Here is a 19,085-nt window from a genome sequence, read left to right as displayed (position 1 = left end):
AATGGGGATACTGAAACCTCTAAAAGCCCTTATGAAACATGATTTACATTCCAGCAGGTATCCCATTTCTGTTTTGATGCTTTAGTTGAGAAAACAAACAGGAGACCCAATAAAATGGGTCTAGTGCCTGGCCTTCTACATGCTACCTGCACCACTCACTAAAGAAAACAGAAGGATCGGTGACAAAGGCATTGGCAACTTTCAACCTTAGATTTTATATGGCAAAATCACTTAAAAAATGAGAAATGCAATGTTGGATGTATTGAAAATATTTTATAATTAATTCTCTAGAATCCTAGCCATCTAGTACAGGAAAAAATTATTCGCTGGAACACTTCAGTATTTTTAAACAATGTAAAGACATATTTGACTTGAGGATGGCAATAAGATTTTAACAAATATAAACTTAAGCTTCCTCACATTTTCCATAGAGCAACAATGAAAACATTTCAAGGAATAGATGACATAATACCTCAAATGCAAAACTCCAAAGTCGAATAGTCACTTACATTAAGAGATTTACCAAACTGTTTGTAAATTAAAAACAACAGCAAAAGGTCACAAAAAGCCTATTCCTTTCACAGCGTCTTGTCTGGTTCTTTAAGCAGATAAACAAGGTATTGTAAAGAATAGTCAACACTTGGCCTGAACTGTCCTCTGGTAATAATTAATCCCACTATTTGTAGTTTTGTTGTCCAAGGACAAAAGCGCCATGCCACCAACTTCTGCTGTCACTTTCCAGAGTAAGGAAGAGGCTGCTGTTGTGTGTTTTTTCCTTTTTCCAGTTTTCGCTACTGTGAGCAATTAGGTAGCGGAAAGAATGTCACAAAATAAATGAAAGTATTTCATAATCGACCAGAAATGCCACCCCTCTTCCCAACTCCTTTGCCTAGAATGATGAACATATTTACAAATCCTCATTTTATTCTCCTGAGATATTTTGCATGATTCATTTATAAAACATACAGGTAATACAAAGTCCAAAGGCCTGTTGCGTTTACGGAATAAACACATGAAAAAGATTAAACTACATAATTAACATTGTGGGGAGAAATCATGGTTTCATTTATTTTCAAAAGAGAGAGGTTACGAGTGCGTGATGTAAAACCGTAAAAAGTCATCACCAAATGGTGCTAAGGATTATTGCAAGATATTATGCAGGGAGAAATCTGTGCAAATTCATCTTCTTAACTCAGTATCAGATGGCAGAAAAAAAAATTTCTTTAAATAGTCTTGTTTATAGCCAGGAAAACAGATTTGAAAAACTAAACAAGTAGACATCTATCCCCTCTTTATGATCAGACAATGCCAATGAAGGAGATTCCAAGGAAAAAACTGAGATGAAAAAATCCAAATAAAAGCCAACACTGCTATTAAGATTTTTCTTTTAATATGCCACGAGATATCTTGATTGTATATTTTCCAAAGTACTTTTCCAGCCTCATGTCCCAACCCTTCCAAAAGATTTCATCAGTCTTTCCAATAAAAGATGCTGGATTCTAGTTCTGTCCACCTTTTCTTTTTGAAAGCAATTTAATGGTCATACATTCTTATCTAATAAGGAAAAACATTTACAAATACCAGAAACCTAGTTTTGAAACATTTGTATTAATTTTGAACTGAATCAACATTTTGTGGGTTTTTAAAAAGGTTGCAGTTTGAACTCACAACTTAGTGACAAGCACGTTTCTGCTGAGAAGGGACGAGAGGGAGAGTCAGCACTGCAGTTCTCCATGGCCCCAAAGTGCTAATTCCACAAAGGGATACATCAAAAGCAAACATGCAATGGTGGTTTTAAAACTTTTACTGCAATATAACAAGGAAGTAAACAGTAATTAGACACCTACCAATTTCCCCCACAAATAAACCAAAAAATGTAAACAGGAAAATAACTCTGCCTATACTTGTACAGCTTCTCAAATCATGTCAGAAGGGTCTCACATTCAATGATCTAGAGATTTTAAAATAGCAGTAATTATTTTCACTTTAAGAAAAGGTTCCCGTTCCTCCCACCCCCACCCTAAGTATTTAACATGAAAAGAATGGGCTTTCTTGACATTAATTTTATACTTATTTGAAGCAGCAACAATAACCATCAATTATTTGGCATTTCTATTTATAGTTGTTCCAAATTTTTTCAATTTCATAAAGCCATTATCCAGTGTTGCCATGAAATAGAGACTGTAGATTCTAGGTAGCAAAGATTCTTTCTGAAACCACTGTTAAGTCAAAGAAATACAAAGCAGGGCATTACACTAAATTTCTGGATCTAGTACACTAAAAAGTGAAACCTAGGAAGTTACCTACTGTTTTATACAAGAGATAGAGACCTGCAAAAGCTGATTTTTGGTTGTCTATTTTACACACTGTGTGGATCTGCAGCATCTGCTAATTGAAGCAGACATGCACTGTATTTATCCTAGATCCCTCCCTCCCACCCCCAACAATCTACTACCTTATACAGGTATTGTGGATATGAGCCCAAGTCATCCCAGACAATCCAGTGAACAAAGTTAGTGTAATGCACTGGTGTGAAGTGTGAGATTAAAAAAAAAAGTCCCTTTTAATCTTCATCAAAGTTCTGCTGTAGAAGAAAATTGGCAGCCAAGTTCTCATTCTTCTCACAAGCAAAATATGCCTGTATCACAAGTCCTTCAGGAAATCCTAATGCCTTTAACTGGAAGAAAAAAGAGAAAATGTATCATCACTTGAAAACTTACTGTAAGAGACACAAAAGCCCTTGAGAATTTTACATGAATCCATCCATATCCAACCCAAGGGGCCAAATGAATCTAGACTCTTTCCTTTAACCACCACTTACAAAATTCTTTGTTCCTAGTTAAAGCTATTCAACTAACAGATACTTTGCTAACAACAGTTGGCATTAACACTAAAAATTAGCTGCTTACTGTGGTGGTTTAAAATTAAATGATTCTATAGAAATTTATAAATTAAATTGCTTTTAGTATATGAGGGGTGAAGATACAGATGAGAACTGGAGATAAGTTTAACTACTTCACCCAATTATTTGTAAAGAAAGTCATATTCTTTATTAGGATCAAATATCATTCTCAATCTCCTTGCCTTATGAAACACTCCATACTAGAAAAATGGGTGATCAATTATTAGTAATATTACATAATATTTCTGAGATCAAGATATATGGTGTTCTATTTTTATCTGCTTAATTTTTATGGCATTTTAAATGGTGATATGAGCCACTTTCACTTTCCTACTCTGTTAAAAATCACTTGTGACTCAATAATCACGGCTTTAAAGACTTTCAACACTAAGGTCAATGATCTAATTCACTAGGTACGATATATTTGTCAGCCAAATGTTATTTATGAATCCCCTCCTCAACTGTCTCAACGGCCTTGATTTAGACTGTATCAAGAAATGACCTTAAAGCACTGGGCACAAGTCCCAATTCAGCATGAGTATTCATCCATGAAAGGAGAAGAAACTTCAAATGATTTTGTTACCTAGGTCTTGTCCAGATTAAATCTGGGCTAGCTGAAGTAAAAGGTAGATAGGGCACAACCCAACTATAAGCTTCTATATGACACACACTTTAGGGTCAAAGACACAAACATGCTGAAAGTAAAAGGATGGAAAAAGATATATACATGCAAACCAGTTACAAAAAGAGCTGGAGTGGCTTTATTAGTATCAGACAAAATAGACTTTAAGATAAAAATTGTTACTAATAACGAAGGACATTTTAATATAAAACATCAGAAAGACTTCATTATACACATATATAACAGATTCTCAAAATTCATGAAACAAAAACTGATTCAAGAACTGTTGGAGACTTCAATATCCTCACGTTCAATAATGGATATACCAACTAGACAGAAGACCGAAAAGCAAACAGAAGACTGAACATAATAAACCAACTAGACCTAACAGACACAGGATACTTAAAACAGATTGCACATCCTTCTCAAGTACACATGAACATTCTCTATATAAAGACCATGTTAGGCCATAAAAGAAACCTCGATGAATTTAAAAGGATTAAAATTATACAAAGTGTGTTCTCTGACCACAGTGGAATGAATTTAGAAATCAACAACAAAAGGAAATTTGAGAAATTCATAAATATGTGAAAATTAAAACAATCCCAAATAACCAATGGATCAAAGAAGAAATCACAAAGGAAATTGGAAAATACTTTGAGATGAATGAAAACAAAACTGCGAAGCACTAAAACTTATGGGCTACTGCTGGAGCTGTGCTTAGAGGGAAGGTGACCAAAAGACACCAAAATTAGCTCAAGAAGAAACAGGAAATCTGAACTGGCCTGTAACAAGTAGAGATGGAATGAGTAATCACAGAATTTCCCAAAAAGAAAAGCCAGGCCCAGATAACTTTACTAGTGAATTCTACCAACCATTTAAAGAAAAATTAACATTAATTTTCATAGTCTTCTAAACAGAAGATAAGGGACCACTTCCCAACTCATTCATAAGACCAGTACTAAAACACTGATACCAAAACCAGATATAGACACCACAAGAAAACTAAAGACTGATACTTCTTATGAAGATAGATCCAGAAATCCTCAACGAAATACTAGCAGATCAAATCCAGCAACAGAAAAAAGGATTATACTCCATGACCCAGTGGGATTTATCCTAGCAATACAAGGTTGGCCCAACATACAAAAATCAATCAGCATAATAAAGCATATCAACAGAAAAAGGAACAAAACTACATGATCATCTTAATAAACACAGAAAAAGCACTTGACAGAATCCAACACCTTTTGTGATAAAAACACTCAACAAACTAGGAGTAGAAGGAAACTTCCTCAAACAGATAGAAGGAATTTAATAAAACCCACAGCTAACTTCATACTTACTAGTGAAAGACTGAAATGTTTTCCCCTGAGATGCGGAAAAAGACGAGCATGTTGGCTCTCGTCACTTCTATTCAACAATACACAGGAGGCTCCAGATAGAGCAATTAGCCACTCAAAACAAATAAATAATGGCATCCATATTAGAGAAGAAGTAAAACTATGTCTACTTGCAAATGATATCTTGCATACAGAAAATCCTAAAACAACATAAATGATCAGAATTGATATAAGTTGAAGATTGCAAGATATAAGATCAATACATTAAATAAATTGTATTTCTATAAAACTAGCAATGACAATCCAAAAATGAAATTAAGAAAGCACTTCCAGCCCAGCCAGTGTGGCTCAGTGGTTGAGCATCGATCTAGGTAGGATCCAGGAGATCAACATTCGATTCCTGGTCAGGGCACATGCCCAGATTGTGGGCTGAATCCCCAGCAGGGGGCGTGCAGGAGGCAGTTGATCAATGACTCATCATTGATGTTTCTCTCTTCCTTCCTCTTTCTGAAATCAATAGTCGTATTTTTTTAAAAAAGAAAACGCTTCCACTTATAATAGCATCAAAAACAAAATACTTAGGAATCAATTTAACGCAAGTACAAACTGAAGACTATAAAACATTTCTGAAATTCTAGAAAATCTAATAATAAGTGGAAAGAAATCCCATGTTCATGGCTTGATAAGACTTAATACTGCTAACATGGCAATACTCCCCAAACTGATCTACACAAAAACACAATATCTAGTTTTGGGGGGGGGGGGGGGGGGGAGCGGAGGGCAGCAGAAATTGAACAACTTGATCCTAAAATTGATATGGAAATCTTGAGAAAGAAGTACAAAACTGGAGCACTCACACTTCCTGATTTCAAAACTTACTACAAAGCCATAGTAATCAAGACAGTGAGGTCCTGGCTGATATGACTCAGTTGGCTGGAGTGTCATCCTGAGCACTGAAGGGTTACAGGTTCAATTCCTGGTCAGGGCACATACTTAGGTTTTGGGTTCAATAACTGGTCAGGCATGTACAGGAGGGAACTGATCAATGTTGTTTCTCTCTCTCTCCCTTCTTTTCTCTAAAAAGTAAAAACATATCCTCAGGTGAGGATTAAAAAAAAGACAGTAAGGTACTGACACAGGGTAAACACATAGATCAGTGGAACAGGACTGAGAGCCCAGAAATAAATCATCACATTTCTGATCAATTGATTTTATTAATAAGAATGCTAAGATGACTTAGTGGGGAAAGAGTAGTTTTTTGTTTGTTTTTAAATGTCTTTATTGATTTCAGAGAGAGAAAGGGAAAGGGGGAGGGAGAGAGAGAGAGAGACAGAGAGAGAGGAAAGACAGAGAGAGAGACAGAGAAACATCAACGATGAGAGTCATTGATTGGCTGCCTCCTGCACGTCCCCCACTGGGGATCGAGCCTGCAACCTGGGTATGTGTGCCCTGACCGGGAACTGAACGTTGAACTTCTGGATCATAGGTTGATGCTCAACTGCTGAGCCACACCAGCCGGCCAAGAGTAGTGTTTTTAATAAAAGGTGCTGAGGCTACTGAATAACCAGATGCAAAAGAATGTAGTTAGGCACTATAAACAAAACGTAACTCAAAATGGATCACAAACCTCGAAGTAATAATAACTATAAGCTCTTCAGTGAAAAGACAAAAGTAAATCTTTTAACCTTGTTTTAGGCAGTAATTTTTTAGTGTGACATTAAAAGCACAAACAACAAAAAGAAAACTTCTCCAACACAGAAACAAGAACTGATAACCCTAACCTCAAAAAACAGTTGCTATAGAACAATTGAGGCAAGTGTCATTTACTCACTTCTGTTACTTTGAGGGGGGAAAATACCAGCATGATAAAGAATCTTTTAAGAAATACATAATTATAAACCTTGAACACTTGATATGCTTACATCATAAACAAGGACAAATTATTGTCCAGACAGTTTTCTAAGTATTAAGTTAAAAAGCACTTTATCGAATTTCCATCTCAGGACACTTTGTAAAACAGGGCAAGTATTACAATTCCCTATTTACAAACGTTAACAATGGGGCCATAGAATGAATAACTAGTCACAGTATCATAAAAACTAGGTTAACACAGTGCCACGACCTATACTGGTCGACCTAGTAAGGATGGGAAGAGAATCAGCATAGCAGGTTCTTATATTTACTGTACATCATTTTTTATAATTCATATACCTATTTTACATTTTAGTGACAGTAATGAAGTTAAAAACTCTGAAATATAAATTTTAAAATAGATAATGTTAAATTGGGCAAACACCTAAAGATCATTTTCTTACTGAGTTTTCAAATATCAATGAAATTTTGTTTCTTAATATCCAGGGTGTCCCAAAAACATGTACAGCCATTTTAACAGCTGAAAGTTAAACTGCCGTTTCTTTTCATCCAGACTAAGCTTTGAACAAAGGAAATTCATCCTAAAATGCTATTGGATACAAACACTGCCTTTGGGGGACACCTTGTGTAACAGCTGATAATTCACTTAATTTTCACTCCTTTTCAGGTTTAACTGATCTGAAATAATGGGTGAAGCCACAGTAAGCTTTCAACAAAGAAAATTTATCTACTAGACTTTTTAATGGGGATACATAAAAGATAAAGTTTACAATACAAAACCAGCAACAGTTAACGAATTAAGGGCACACAAACACCAAACAAAATGATTCCTGATGTTTGTGATTCCATTCCTTCTGTTACCAGCCGTGCCTGGATGAGAACAGTCATCAGTTTGGAAACAGATGAAAACAAAAAAAATTATTCATTTCTGTAGATTCTTTTAAATTTTGAAAATGAATTGTATGTTAATAAACACTGACTTTATACACATGTAGAATGTGTATACATTTTGGGGACACCCTATATTTATAACTAGTTCATGCTAGAATGGTATTCACGCTGGTCCCTTGGCCTCACAAAGGAAAGATGGGAAAGCAGGGCTGAGAAGAACCTGTCTTTACTGCAATCCCTGGGGGTGATGCTCTATTTGGCTCTAAGAGAACTACCTCCAGTGATGGAAACACTCCGTATCACTGCTATCCAACATGGGAGTCACTAGCCAAGTGAATACTGAGCATGTGAAATGTGACTACTGTGACTAAAGAGCTGAACTGTTAGTTTTACTTAAACTCACCCTTTCTATAGCTTCTTTTTCCTGAGGCGTTACTTGAATGTAGTTCATATGACCACTTCCAGCTTCTGCAACTCCTCCACTGCCACCTCCGCCCCCTCCTCCTTGACCACCAGCTTCTTGAACTGGTTCATTTAACATCTGAATAAAATGCTCCTGGTGTTGGCTAATTTGCTGTGGTGATTTGAAGGACAGAGAAAAACATTACATTGATATCAAATATCTTCAGAAAAATAAGAACTCTAAATACAAATAAGAGAAGCTATAAGTTTGTAACTGCAATATTTTAGAATGATTCTAGATTATTTAGTCTTTGTGAGGATATGAGTTCTTGTATATTATTACAGAAGCTCAGTTCTTTTGAGTGAGATAAACAGTGAAGAATTAAGAGAATTCAAATTCTCTCATAAATGTAACTGCCAAAAAATAAAATCAATGTTAAAAAACTACTTGACAAATATAAGAGGGAACAGAACTTATATATGTCTTCTACACCAGCAGGTAGTACAATGATGTACCAAACTCAAATATTTTGTGACCTAAGCATTCATTGATAAGCCCATGAGTATGTTTTCTAAGAGGTGGTGCTCCACAAATAAGCTTGGAGAAAAAGACTTAAGTTAAGCAGTTTCTTTGCTGAAGAGTTTCACAGATTCTTTTAATAAAGTGTTTCCCAAATTTATTATTTGACCAACTAAAATTAACCCAACCCCCACCCCCAACTCTTTTTCCAGTACACCTATCTCTCTATGTAGCATATTCTACTGAAGGTAGCTTAGAAGAATGGTTTAGAGTTGGTGGAGGGGAAGGGGGTGCTCATGAAAGCTTTCAAAATGTGACACACTCTAAACCCACTTCTGAAATTAACACTGGTTAAATAGTCACCTGCAGTAACTGAGGATTTTCTCGACCTATCTGTTGTAGCAATGCTGGAAGCAGGGAAGGATTCTGTTGAATAATTTGTCTCATTTGTTGAAACTGAGGCTGATTCCGCAAAAATTCAAGGGGATGTCCTAAAATACACACAAACGTTGCTAAACAAAAGTAGCAATTACATATACAAAGAGCTGGTTCAATTGTAATTTAGACTGAGCATTGGAAAGTAAAAAAATGTAGTCTGAGTTCTCAGATGTATATAAAATGAAGTAAATAATGACAAAATCTTCAAACTCTACCAATTTCCAAGTCTACACATATTATTCCATTAGCAAAGGTAGAGTACAGAACACTAAAAGAAAGGTGTTTTCCTACAACTGCCCCAGGCATTCAATATTATCAAATAATACTGAGGACTTGTGCTCTGTACTCTATCAAAATAATAAGTACTAGAAGTTGTTCCTATTGCTCAAAAGTTCCTAAAAAATATATATAGCAGGACTAAGAAAAAAACAAAACAAAACCCACTTACTTTATAATATAACCAAAACCTTAAAAACAAACACCCAAAAACAATCTGAGCTTGAATTCCTGGGAAATTCCTAACGGGCGGACAAAAGTAGGTTTACAGTAGTTCGTATGAAAAAATATAAATAAATAAATAATACAAGAATAAACTGTGTATCATGTACTTACAGCTGTAAACCTGCTTTGGCCAACCCCTGTAATTAATAATTGAAAGTTAAGAGTTCACATTTACAGATCAGATGGAGTTTTACTACTAGAGTTAGAAGATTTTTTTTATCATCGTCAAATTTCAAACATTTATAATCTACAAAAACACGATAAACAAGCCACCAGACTATCTAGTATTAATACATTTATAACTCTAGTCCAAGATCCCTTTATAATAATAAATATTAATAATTCCAAATAAGGTATAAGATGTAGAATTTGTGAATTTTTGGGGTGGTGGTGTTTGTCTGGTTATGCTGTACAAAATAAAAAATTACATACAAAAGAACTGTTTTTGAGGTTACTAATGAATAATAAGAATTTTTTAGATGTTATCTCCTAAATTTTAATTCAAGACAATTGTTCAAATTAAAATGACCATGTAACAGATATTTATTCTTCGTGTAACACCAATTTTACAAATGAAGAAAAAGAGACTCAGAAACTAAGTTACTCAATAAATGCTGCTCAATGGAACAGCACCCTCAATCTGAACCAAAGCAGTGGCTTCCTCTTTCCATTTCTATGCTAATCCTTAAGAAATGACAAGCCTGTCTTCTGGGAGACTGTACATAAAGTGCTTAGAAACTTCTCTTAACCAGAGCTGACTGTCACAATTAGAGCTAGAAAACGCATCAAAGAATGGCCTCTTCAAAATTAACAGTTTGAATGCTTTATCAATACACAAAAGAAAGAATAAAAGAGAACACTAAGTAATTCTTGGGCCTACCAAAGGCTCCAGGCTTTGCTTTGTACAGTCAAACTTTATACAATGGAAATGTGGGCCATTAGACACTTGAATTCAAGTTAGCTTTCACCTCTAGACACAAAATTTCAAACCTCTCGAGGTTTTTATTTCCTTGGTTGCATAATAACCACTAAGATACTACTGGCTTTAAAATTATACATACTCTATAAAATTTATAAAAGAGACAAAGTGAGAAACCATTAGAAATAGTTTTGGAATGTGACAATGGATGCAAACTGGGAAGCATCTCTTCTTTAGAATATGCTCTACCAAAACTGCAGCAATGATGCTGAATACAGGCAAGAATATCTCTTATATCTACTTGTCAGAATTTCTTTTGGGCTCGTCTTTAACATTAAAGAATAGCAAATGGGCTTTAGGAGTTACCCAAATGCTCTGGGAATAAATCTCACCTCAAAATACTTCAGAGTAAATTACTTTACAGTACAAATTCAAGACCATTTCCTCCCACCCAAAAGATTCCACTTTACCTCCAGAACTTGTTGTTGTAGTCGTTGCTGTCGTCGTTGCTGCAGCCGCAGCCACTGAAGACTGAGGAGGCCCAGTACTAGCTGCTGGAGGGGGATCAACCACAGCCTGACTTTCTCTGTCTCCAGGGATTCCCTATAATACAATTTCCAAGCTTTAAAATATCCTATCATTTAAAGTTAGTTAAATATTACACAGAGTAAAAGATTTATTAATGTATTTAATATCCTTGTCTAATTTCCAAAAGCATCAAACAGATGCCTGCTTCAATTAAAAGTAAAGGATTAAGCCCTGGCCAGGTAACTCAGTTGGTCAGAGCATCCTACATGCTAAGGCTGTGGGTTTCCATCCCTGGTCAGGGCACATATAAGAACAATCAATGAATGAATAAATAAGTGGAACAACAACTTGATGTCTGTCTGTCTTTCTCTGTCTCTCTCTCCTTCCCTGCACAGCCTCCATCACCTCCCTTAGCCCCTCCCAAAAGAAAAATTTTAAAAAATCAATAAATAATGGAAATTTTTTTAAAAAGTAAAGGATCAAGACTTATCTGAAAGCTACATATATTTAAATTAGATTAGAAATGGCCCAAGTGTGAAGAACCCATTATTTCTATAAAGTGGCACTGTCCAACAGAACTTTCCATGCTAAATGAAGTATTTTCTATAGCTATGCTGTCCAATAAAATACCCATTAACCATATGAAGCTACTGAAAACTTGAAATGTAGTATAATGTTACTCTTCCACTCCACAGTGATTACCAATCCAATATGATTCCTCAATTCCAAACAAATAAAATGAATTGCCAGCATTTTAAAGACAAAATGATATGCCAAGGAAAGGTTTGGTGAATCTCACATACAAATGAGTATGCAAATAGCTGGTGGAGGCAGAACATTTATTCGCTTATGACTATGACTATCCTGAAACTACTATCTGAAAAGGGTTTCTAATAGATGTATAACCTGGAAACAAAAGAATGGGTTGAAGTATGGATTATATTTCCCAGAATTTGGATTTTGGGTGATATTTAGGGCAATTCAGACTTTGATGATACTTCAAAATACCAGACAATTATAAAGTGTTAAGATTAAAAAAAATAATGTTATTCCAGAATTCTACGCAATTACTTTAGCCTGTGCCACATCTATAAAACTAACATTCGTTGTCATAAAGTATCAAGGGTTTCAGTCCATGCTCACAGCCTATTTCTCAAAAACCTTTATGCCAGGCTAGTAAAAGACAGTAACTTATTTGAAATCCCTTCAGCTGTTACCAACTATAAACAGGCTAACAATTCAAATGTCAATGGAAAGAGGCAGGTAACATGTTAAATTAAATGCATAATACTATGTCAGGAAACAGTGAATGAAAGGGGAAGATAGTAAAAGAGAGAGTCTAGGATCTAAAACTTTTCCTAATCTCTTGCAAAAACCTGGGATCCTACTTGTCCAGATAAATCAGATTATCTGAATTTTTAAGTGAAATCTAATTTTTAAGTTACCAATTGCCTGGCCAGCGTGGCTCAGCAGTTGAGCATTGACCTATGATCCAGGAGATCCCGGTTCGATTCCTGGTCAGGGCACATGCCCAGGTTTCGAGCTCGATCCCCAATAGGGGGCATGCACGAGGCAGCCGATCAATGACTCTCTCATCACTGATGTTTCTCTCTCTCTCTCCCTCCCCCTTCCTCTCTCTGAAATCAATAAAATGTATTTTAAAATAAAAGTTATCAATTACCAAAATTTAGAGCATAAATCAAGTAATATTTGGGTTGGGCTTCTAACTTGACACTTTTGCTCTAAATAGTACATCCAGGATTACTGGCAGTCAAAAATGCTACTAAAATGTTAGATTACATAAAAAGGAAATCTTCCCCCACCCCCCAACACACAACTATCAGCCTTTGAGGATGATATAACTGGCATAGAAGGATCTAGTCCAAATGAATAGCCAACTTTGCATCTCAGTTAGCCATGCTGTTTAGTAACTAAAAATCTTATCAAAATCTTTTAGAAGAGGCCATTTCATCAACACAAAACGTTAGCATACTAGAAAAATAAAGCATTATGTAAATTATCTAGTATATATTATTATTCTCCTGTGAACTGTACGGTTTCTTTAAAATCTTTGTTTCTTTGAGGTTTTGGTCTTAACCTAGAATGAAGAAGTAAAATGTTTCTCACCATTAAAAGATACTCCACTGCTCTGTCAGGGTTGTTGAAACTGGCTCTCAGGGCTGCAATTACTTGCTCTCGTTCATAGCCCATGGACATGATCTCAGTTACCATATTCTCATAAGACTGGCCTGTCACTACAAAAAGGTGGGAGCAGGGGTGGAAGGAGGGAAAAGAAAGGGAACATTTAATGTGAAACATTCTCCACATACTTTTTGAATGTATACAATGTTTTAGGCACTACAGTGCTAAGAATACAAAGATGAATAACAACATGAACTTTAACATATAGGTACTAGGTAGAATAATGCCTCTCTACCCATGCCAATCCCTGGGACCTATAAATATGTTAGATTACCTAGCAAAGGGGAATTAAGATTGCTAATCAGCTAAAATTGGGAAATTATCCTGCATTATCTGAGTGGGCCCAATGCAAAAGCCCTTAAAAGTAGGAGGGAAGTAGATAAGAAGATCAGAGAAACTGATGTAAGGAAGAGAGGAGAAAAGCAGGGTCAGAGATGCTATGCTGCTTTGATGATGATGGGGGAAAGGGCTACGAGCCACATACATGTGAAATCTAAAAAACAAAACAAACAAGCAAGACGGAAACAAACTCATAGATACAAAGAATAAACTGATGGTTGTCAGATAGGAAGGGAATTGGAGGGTCGGGTAATAAGGTGAAGGGATTGAGAAGTACAAATTGGCAGTTACAAAACAGTCATGGGGATGTGAAGTACAGCCCAGGGAATATAGTCAGTAATACTGTAATAACTATGTATGGCGCCAGGCAGGTACAAGACTTATTGGGGGGAGGGCAGAAATCACCTTGTAAGTTACATAAATGTCTAACCACTATACTGTATGCCTGAAACTAATATACTATTTAATGCCAACTGTAATTGAAAAATTTGAAAACAAGTCATCTTGAAAAAAAAAAGTTAATGTACGAAACATTAATTTACAGTTTTTAGTAGCATTATTAATTAAATAATTATCTAAATCAATTATTTAACAGCTTGATTGTAAGCAGCCATAAAAACAAACACATTATCATGATCTAGAAAACAAAACTTACACCCCGTCCCTCTCTCTTACAGGGTTATTTACAATGTAGACACTTACCAAGAGCACTTGTTGCGTCTTCAAAAAGGTTTGACCGAGAAGAATCTGATGTACTGGAAAAGGTTTTTAGAAAAATCATATCAGAAAGTATTTAAGATTTACATTAAAGTTTAGCAACTGTCTAATTCGTAGAGAGATTCTTTGATTTTCATTAAATGTAAAAGTCTGACTATGGTATTAAAACATAAAACAGTCCTAAATTAAACCCCAAAGCTTCATCTATAAAATTTATGGCTTGGGAAGAACTTTAAATCTTAGTACTCATTCTGTTCTGCAAATCCATCATTTTATGTTACTTATTTTTTAATCCTCACCTGAGGATTAATAAATGTGACACACGTATGCCTCTGTCCCAATTTTAAAAACAAACACAGTATACTTCAGTTCTGAGAAAACCCTGTAGCCATAGCAAAAGCAAGGGAACTACTTAAGTTTGAATTCATAAATTACTTTCTAAGGTTCAGTTCCTTCATCAATACAATGATGTCAACAATAATATCCACGTATCCCAAAATGTGGTATATGGTTACCGCTGGTAAAGTGCTTAGCAAAGTGCCTGGCATGGTAATGCCCAATATGATTATTATAATCCTTTGGTATAATTTTAAAGTATCTTCATTAACTAGATAGCAAAACTTCAAAATTAAATATATATTGGGAAGGTAAGTCTTTTGAAAAGATGCCTGCCCAGAGGCAATCACCACTATCAGTTTTATACAGTAACCACTCTGTCCTCTTTTGTGTTTTATTTAACCAAACAATTATTTCATGTCAGCACAACCACAACTACCTCAAGTTTTCCCAAAAGATGCACAGTATTCCATTTAATTGATCAAATCAAGCTCTTATTAAGGAATTTTTAGTCTGGTTGCCAACATTTAAATTCTTTCTGTAGTCAAATTTATTAATCATTCCCCTTTTATGACTTTTTTGGTTAAGATTATTTCAATTTTCCCCATGTTCTCTTCTTGTTTATGATTTCACTTTTACTTTCAATCTTTATCCATCTAGAATTTACTTTTGTAAGTGTAAGGTATGTGATCCCTCTTCCAGGGGCTAGGCATTTATCCCAACAGCCTTTTCCCCACAGTGGTCTGAAATTACATCTTTATCTTATATTAAACCCCTATATGTACTTTGGTCTGTTTCTAAACTACTGTCTATTTCACTGAGCAGTTTTTCTAGTTAAGAGTCATTCTAAATTGTTATAACTGTTACCATGTATAATACATTTTACTATCTGGTAGGGTTACTGCCCCTTTACTATTGCTCTTTTACAGAATAATTTGTGCTATTTTTGCACACAGTTTCAAAATTTCTTTTTAAACATTACAGCTAAGAGTGAGGTATCATTTACCCACCATTCTTGATTTTGCCTCACCATGTCTTCCCTCCCTGTCTGCAGAGGAAACCACTTATCGGTCAGTCAGTGTATTGTCCCTGTTCTACTACACACTATTAAGCATACCCACAGAATATATGTTGTTTGTGGCTTGTGTCTGGTTTATGGTTTTCACTTGTACTGTTTTGCAATCTGCTTTTTACAGTTGATAACATAGCCTTGAAACCACATTCACTTAATACAAATATATACTGCACACTTTCACGGGCCTGTGGTACTGGATATCAGAGCTTCCCAAGCTTTAGCAAGTCTAAGACTTCACCAGAAGAGCTTGGCAAAATACAGACTTCTGGGACCTACCCCAAGATAATTCTGATTTAGAGGTCTGAAGTGAAGCCTAAGAATTAATTTCAAACAACCTCCCAGTGATGCCAATGCTGCCTACTGACCACTGCACTTTGAGTAGCACTGCTCTCTAATATGAACAAGTCACAGGTCAAGTCATCCCCTTACTAATGAATATTTAATTTGGTTATAATTTGTCCTCAACTACAAACAATATAGTTCTTGTGCACAAGTACAGTTTCTCTAAGTCAGCTATCAACCTTAGAGAATGAATTGAGTGGAATTTGCATTGTAACAGTATTTGAAGAACAAATTGATCTGAGAAACAAATCCCTAATAATAAAATGTCAGGCCAGTGGGGATGGACAAACTTTCTTACACTCATCAAATTCACACCAGAATATGTCCTGACAATCATTTCACTAAGTTTTGTGCTTTATAGGACACTAAACATTTTACAGCACAGATGAAGGGACTAAGGCACAGTTTGTAGCTTGTTTTCTCAGCTCCTCTCATCTTTCCCTTCCTGTGTTATCCTTCTGTGAGATGCATAATTTTGGGAAATGAGTAAATTGCTGCAGTTTTCCATTGTGTCTGGTTCTAATTCCAAGGAGTCCCGCTACTGCCACTGAGGTCCTGAGCTGCACTGAAGTAAAAAAATACAAACAGCTCCAAAGACCACACTGGACATAATACAACTCACGCTCTATCTAAGTTGGGATTCCCTGGTACAGTTTTCCAGCCAAGAGAACTGAAGTATTTGGTTTGGTTATTTTATTTATTATGGGGGGGAGGGGGGGATGTCTTTATCATAAACTACTGAATATCCTAACTTCCAACTTGCCACAAGAAATTATTTATTGCTCCCGAATTATCCCAGCACTTTTTCTTTTGTTCTCAAGATTTACAGGTAAATTTTAAATTTCTACAAGTTCACAAAGACAAGACAGTGCAAAATTGAAATAATCCATATGTTCAAAAAAAAGGTGATAGGTGAAATATTCACAATAGCTGATACTCAGCACATACTGTCTGCCATGTGCTATTTCACATCTCATGCACTCATTGTTTCATTTAATCCTTATAAATAACTATGAGACAGGTAGATTCTATTGTCATTTACATTTTACAGATGAGGAAAAACCCCAAAGATGTTAATTACTTCTTTAAAGTTAAGAGCTAACAGATGTCAGATCAAAACACTATGCTATGCAGCAACTGGAAATATTTACTGACATGGAAGGATGCTGATCACATATATGACAACAATCAGAAAGAATATAAATCAATCTGGCCACTGTTCGCTCAGTGGTTGAGCGTCGACCTATGGACTAGGCGGTCATGGTTTGATTCCCAGCCAGGGCTCGATCCCCAGTGGGGGGGGGGGGGTGCAGGAGGCAGCCGATCAATGACTCTCTCATCACTGATGATTCTATTTCTCTCTCCCTTCCTCTCTCTGAAATCAATAAAAACATATTTTAAAGAAAGAATATAAATCAAATATAAATAATGATAGGGACAATGTCAAGTTATTTATAATATGTCAAGCTATAATACACTGTTATTTTAGTTCTTCTTTTTGGTCACTTGTATTTCCAAAATTTTCTACACAAAGTGAATGATGACCCTGATCCTCTTTCCTTTTCCCTCTGGGGAAAAAAAACAGAGTATATAAAAATTTGGATTATGGAAAGTTAAACAGACACAAGTAATACTGTTTTTGTCAGAGTTCAAAGTTTAGAAAAAGTTTAACAGCGTTAATTTGGTCAAAAAAATAATCAAAATAAATATATGCATGAAGTTCATGTTATGACAATTTTCTAGAATCCAGTTCTTACCTGTCAGTTGATGTTGGGCTAGTAGCCACTGGTGTTTCTGCTGGCTGTTCTGCAGGGCTCTCCTGTTTTGTTGTACTAGCAGGTGCAGGTTCAGACGATGCTGTCGTTGATGCTGGAGTGATAGATGCAGGTGTGGGAGTGGGAGCCAAAGCAGGGGTGGGGGTTGGGACCTGAGCCACAGCTGGTGCTGTGGAGGAACTAACTGTGGTTGTGGTGGCAGAATTTGATTGCTGAGTTGTTGCTGGTGCTGGTGTTGTCACTGCTTTGGGCTAAACACATTAAAAAACAAAATAATGAATGATAATAAAATACTTCATTATTACCTGATCTCTAATTAGACTGTATTGTTACAGGATGCTACAAACTCAACACTAGTAATACAAACTTGTAACTTGAAAATAACTTTGTCAAGTGACATAATAGTAAACATTAAGACTCTGAATCACTATTTATGTTACTCTTTCAAAGTGGATGAGGGCATGTATATTACTTTAATTATCAACCTCAATTAGCTTTAGCCAACAGTTTCAGCTTTCATATCAATATGAAAAAACTGTTGGTATTAAACTGATAGGTGTAAGTACAAAGAGGTTAACATAACTTCTGAGATATTCAGTTAAACCGAAAAATAAAAGCCAAGTAAAATTATAACCACATGCTCTGCACTTTCTGAACTAGAAACAGAGCCATGATGATTTCCACAGAACAAAAAGCAATCATATACAGGTAAAGAGTCTTTTTATTCTCCCAAGCCTACCAATGCTCATAACCTATTTAGCTCATAACTTTCCTAATGACAAAAGGTAACTGTTTTGATGGAAGATGGGATTAAAATTTAACACAATTTGCTCCAAGTATAAAACAACAAATTGTAAAAGCAATGAGCTGACTTACATCTTGTTCAATTTGAGCCAGTATAGAGTGCATTAGAAAAAAAGTGGCTAGTGCAAGATAGGGAACTTTAAAAAAATAGTAATAGCATTCATCACCTTCTTTCCCTATTCTTTTTTTTTTTAATGTTTCTATTGATTTTACAGAGAGTGGGATAGGGATAGAGAGAGAGAAACATCGATGAGAGAGAAACATTGATTGGCTGACTCCTGCACACCGGCTACTAGGGTTTGAGCCCACAACCCTGGCATGTGCTCCGACTGGGAACTGAACCAGTGAACTCTTGGTTCATAGGCCGATACACAACCACTAAGCCACACTGGCCGGGCTCATGTCTCTAAGAGTTTTGTATTTAGATCTAACTTTTTAAACTGCGCATTTAATACTACAAATTATTAATGTTCTAAAACTCCAATCTAGATAAAAATATCATTTAAATGCATTTTGCCCATTTAATATTTCCCTTAAGATCATTTGTAATCACTGTA

At 35.6% G+C, this 19,085-nt stretch overlaps 1 protein-coding gene across 2 annotated transcripts in view; it reads right to left on the bottom strand.

The window, feature by feature from the left end:
- Positions 1-258: 258 nt before the first annotated feature.
- Positions 259-19,085, bottom strand: part of RAD23B (RAD23 nucleotide excision repair protein B) — a 33,326-nt gene continuing 14,499 nt past the window's right edge. For both annotated transcript variants that reach the window (XM_087822807.1, XM_016213740.2), the window contains exons 4-10: positions 17,707-17,975; positions 14,182-14,234; positions 13,066-13,193; positions 10,881-11,013; positions 8,916-9,043; positions 8,034-8,204; positions 259-2,677 (exon numbers count right to left, since the gene is read on the bottom strand). In XM_087822807.1, coding sequence (XP_087678933.1) covers positions 2,564-2,677; positions 8,034-8,204; positions 8,916-9,043; positions 10,881-11,013; positions 13,066-13,193; positions 14,182-14,234; positions 17,707-17,975 — 996 coding nt within the window. In that variant the 3' untranslated portion in view covers positions 259-2,563. The remainder of the gene's footprint in view (positions 2,678-8,033; positions 8,205-8,915; positions 9,044-10,880; positions 11,014-13,065; positions 13,194-14,181; positions 14,235-17,706; positions 17,976-19,085) is intronic.

The sequence above is a fragment of the Miniopterus natalensis genome, chromosome 12 (genome assembly GCF_054644295.1).
Source record: "Miniopterus natalensis isolate mMinNat1 chromosome 12, mMinNat1.hap1, whole genome shotgun sequence".
In the NCBI taxonomy this organism is placed as follows: domain Eukaryota; kingdom Metazoa; phylum Chordata; class Mammalia; order Chiroptera; family Miniopteridae; genus Miniopterus; species Miniopterus natalensis.
This window is presented reverse-complemented; position numbering and strand designations above follow the sequence as displayed.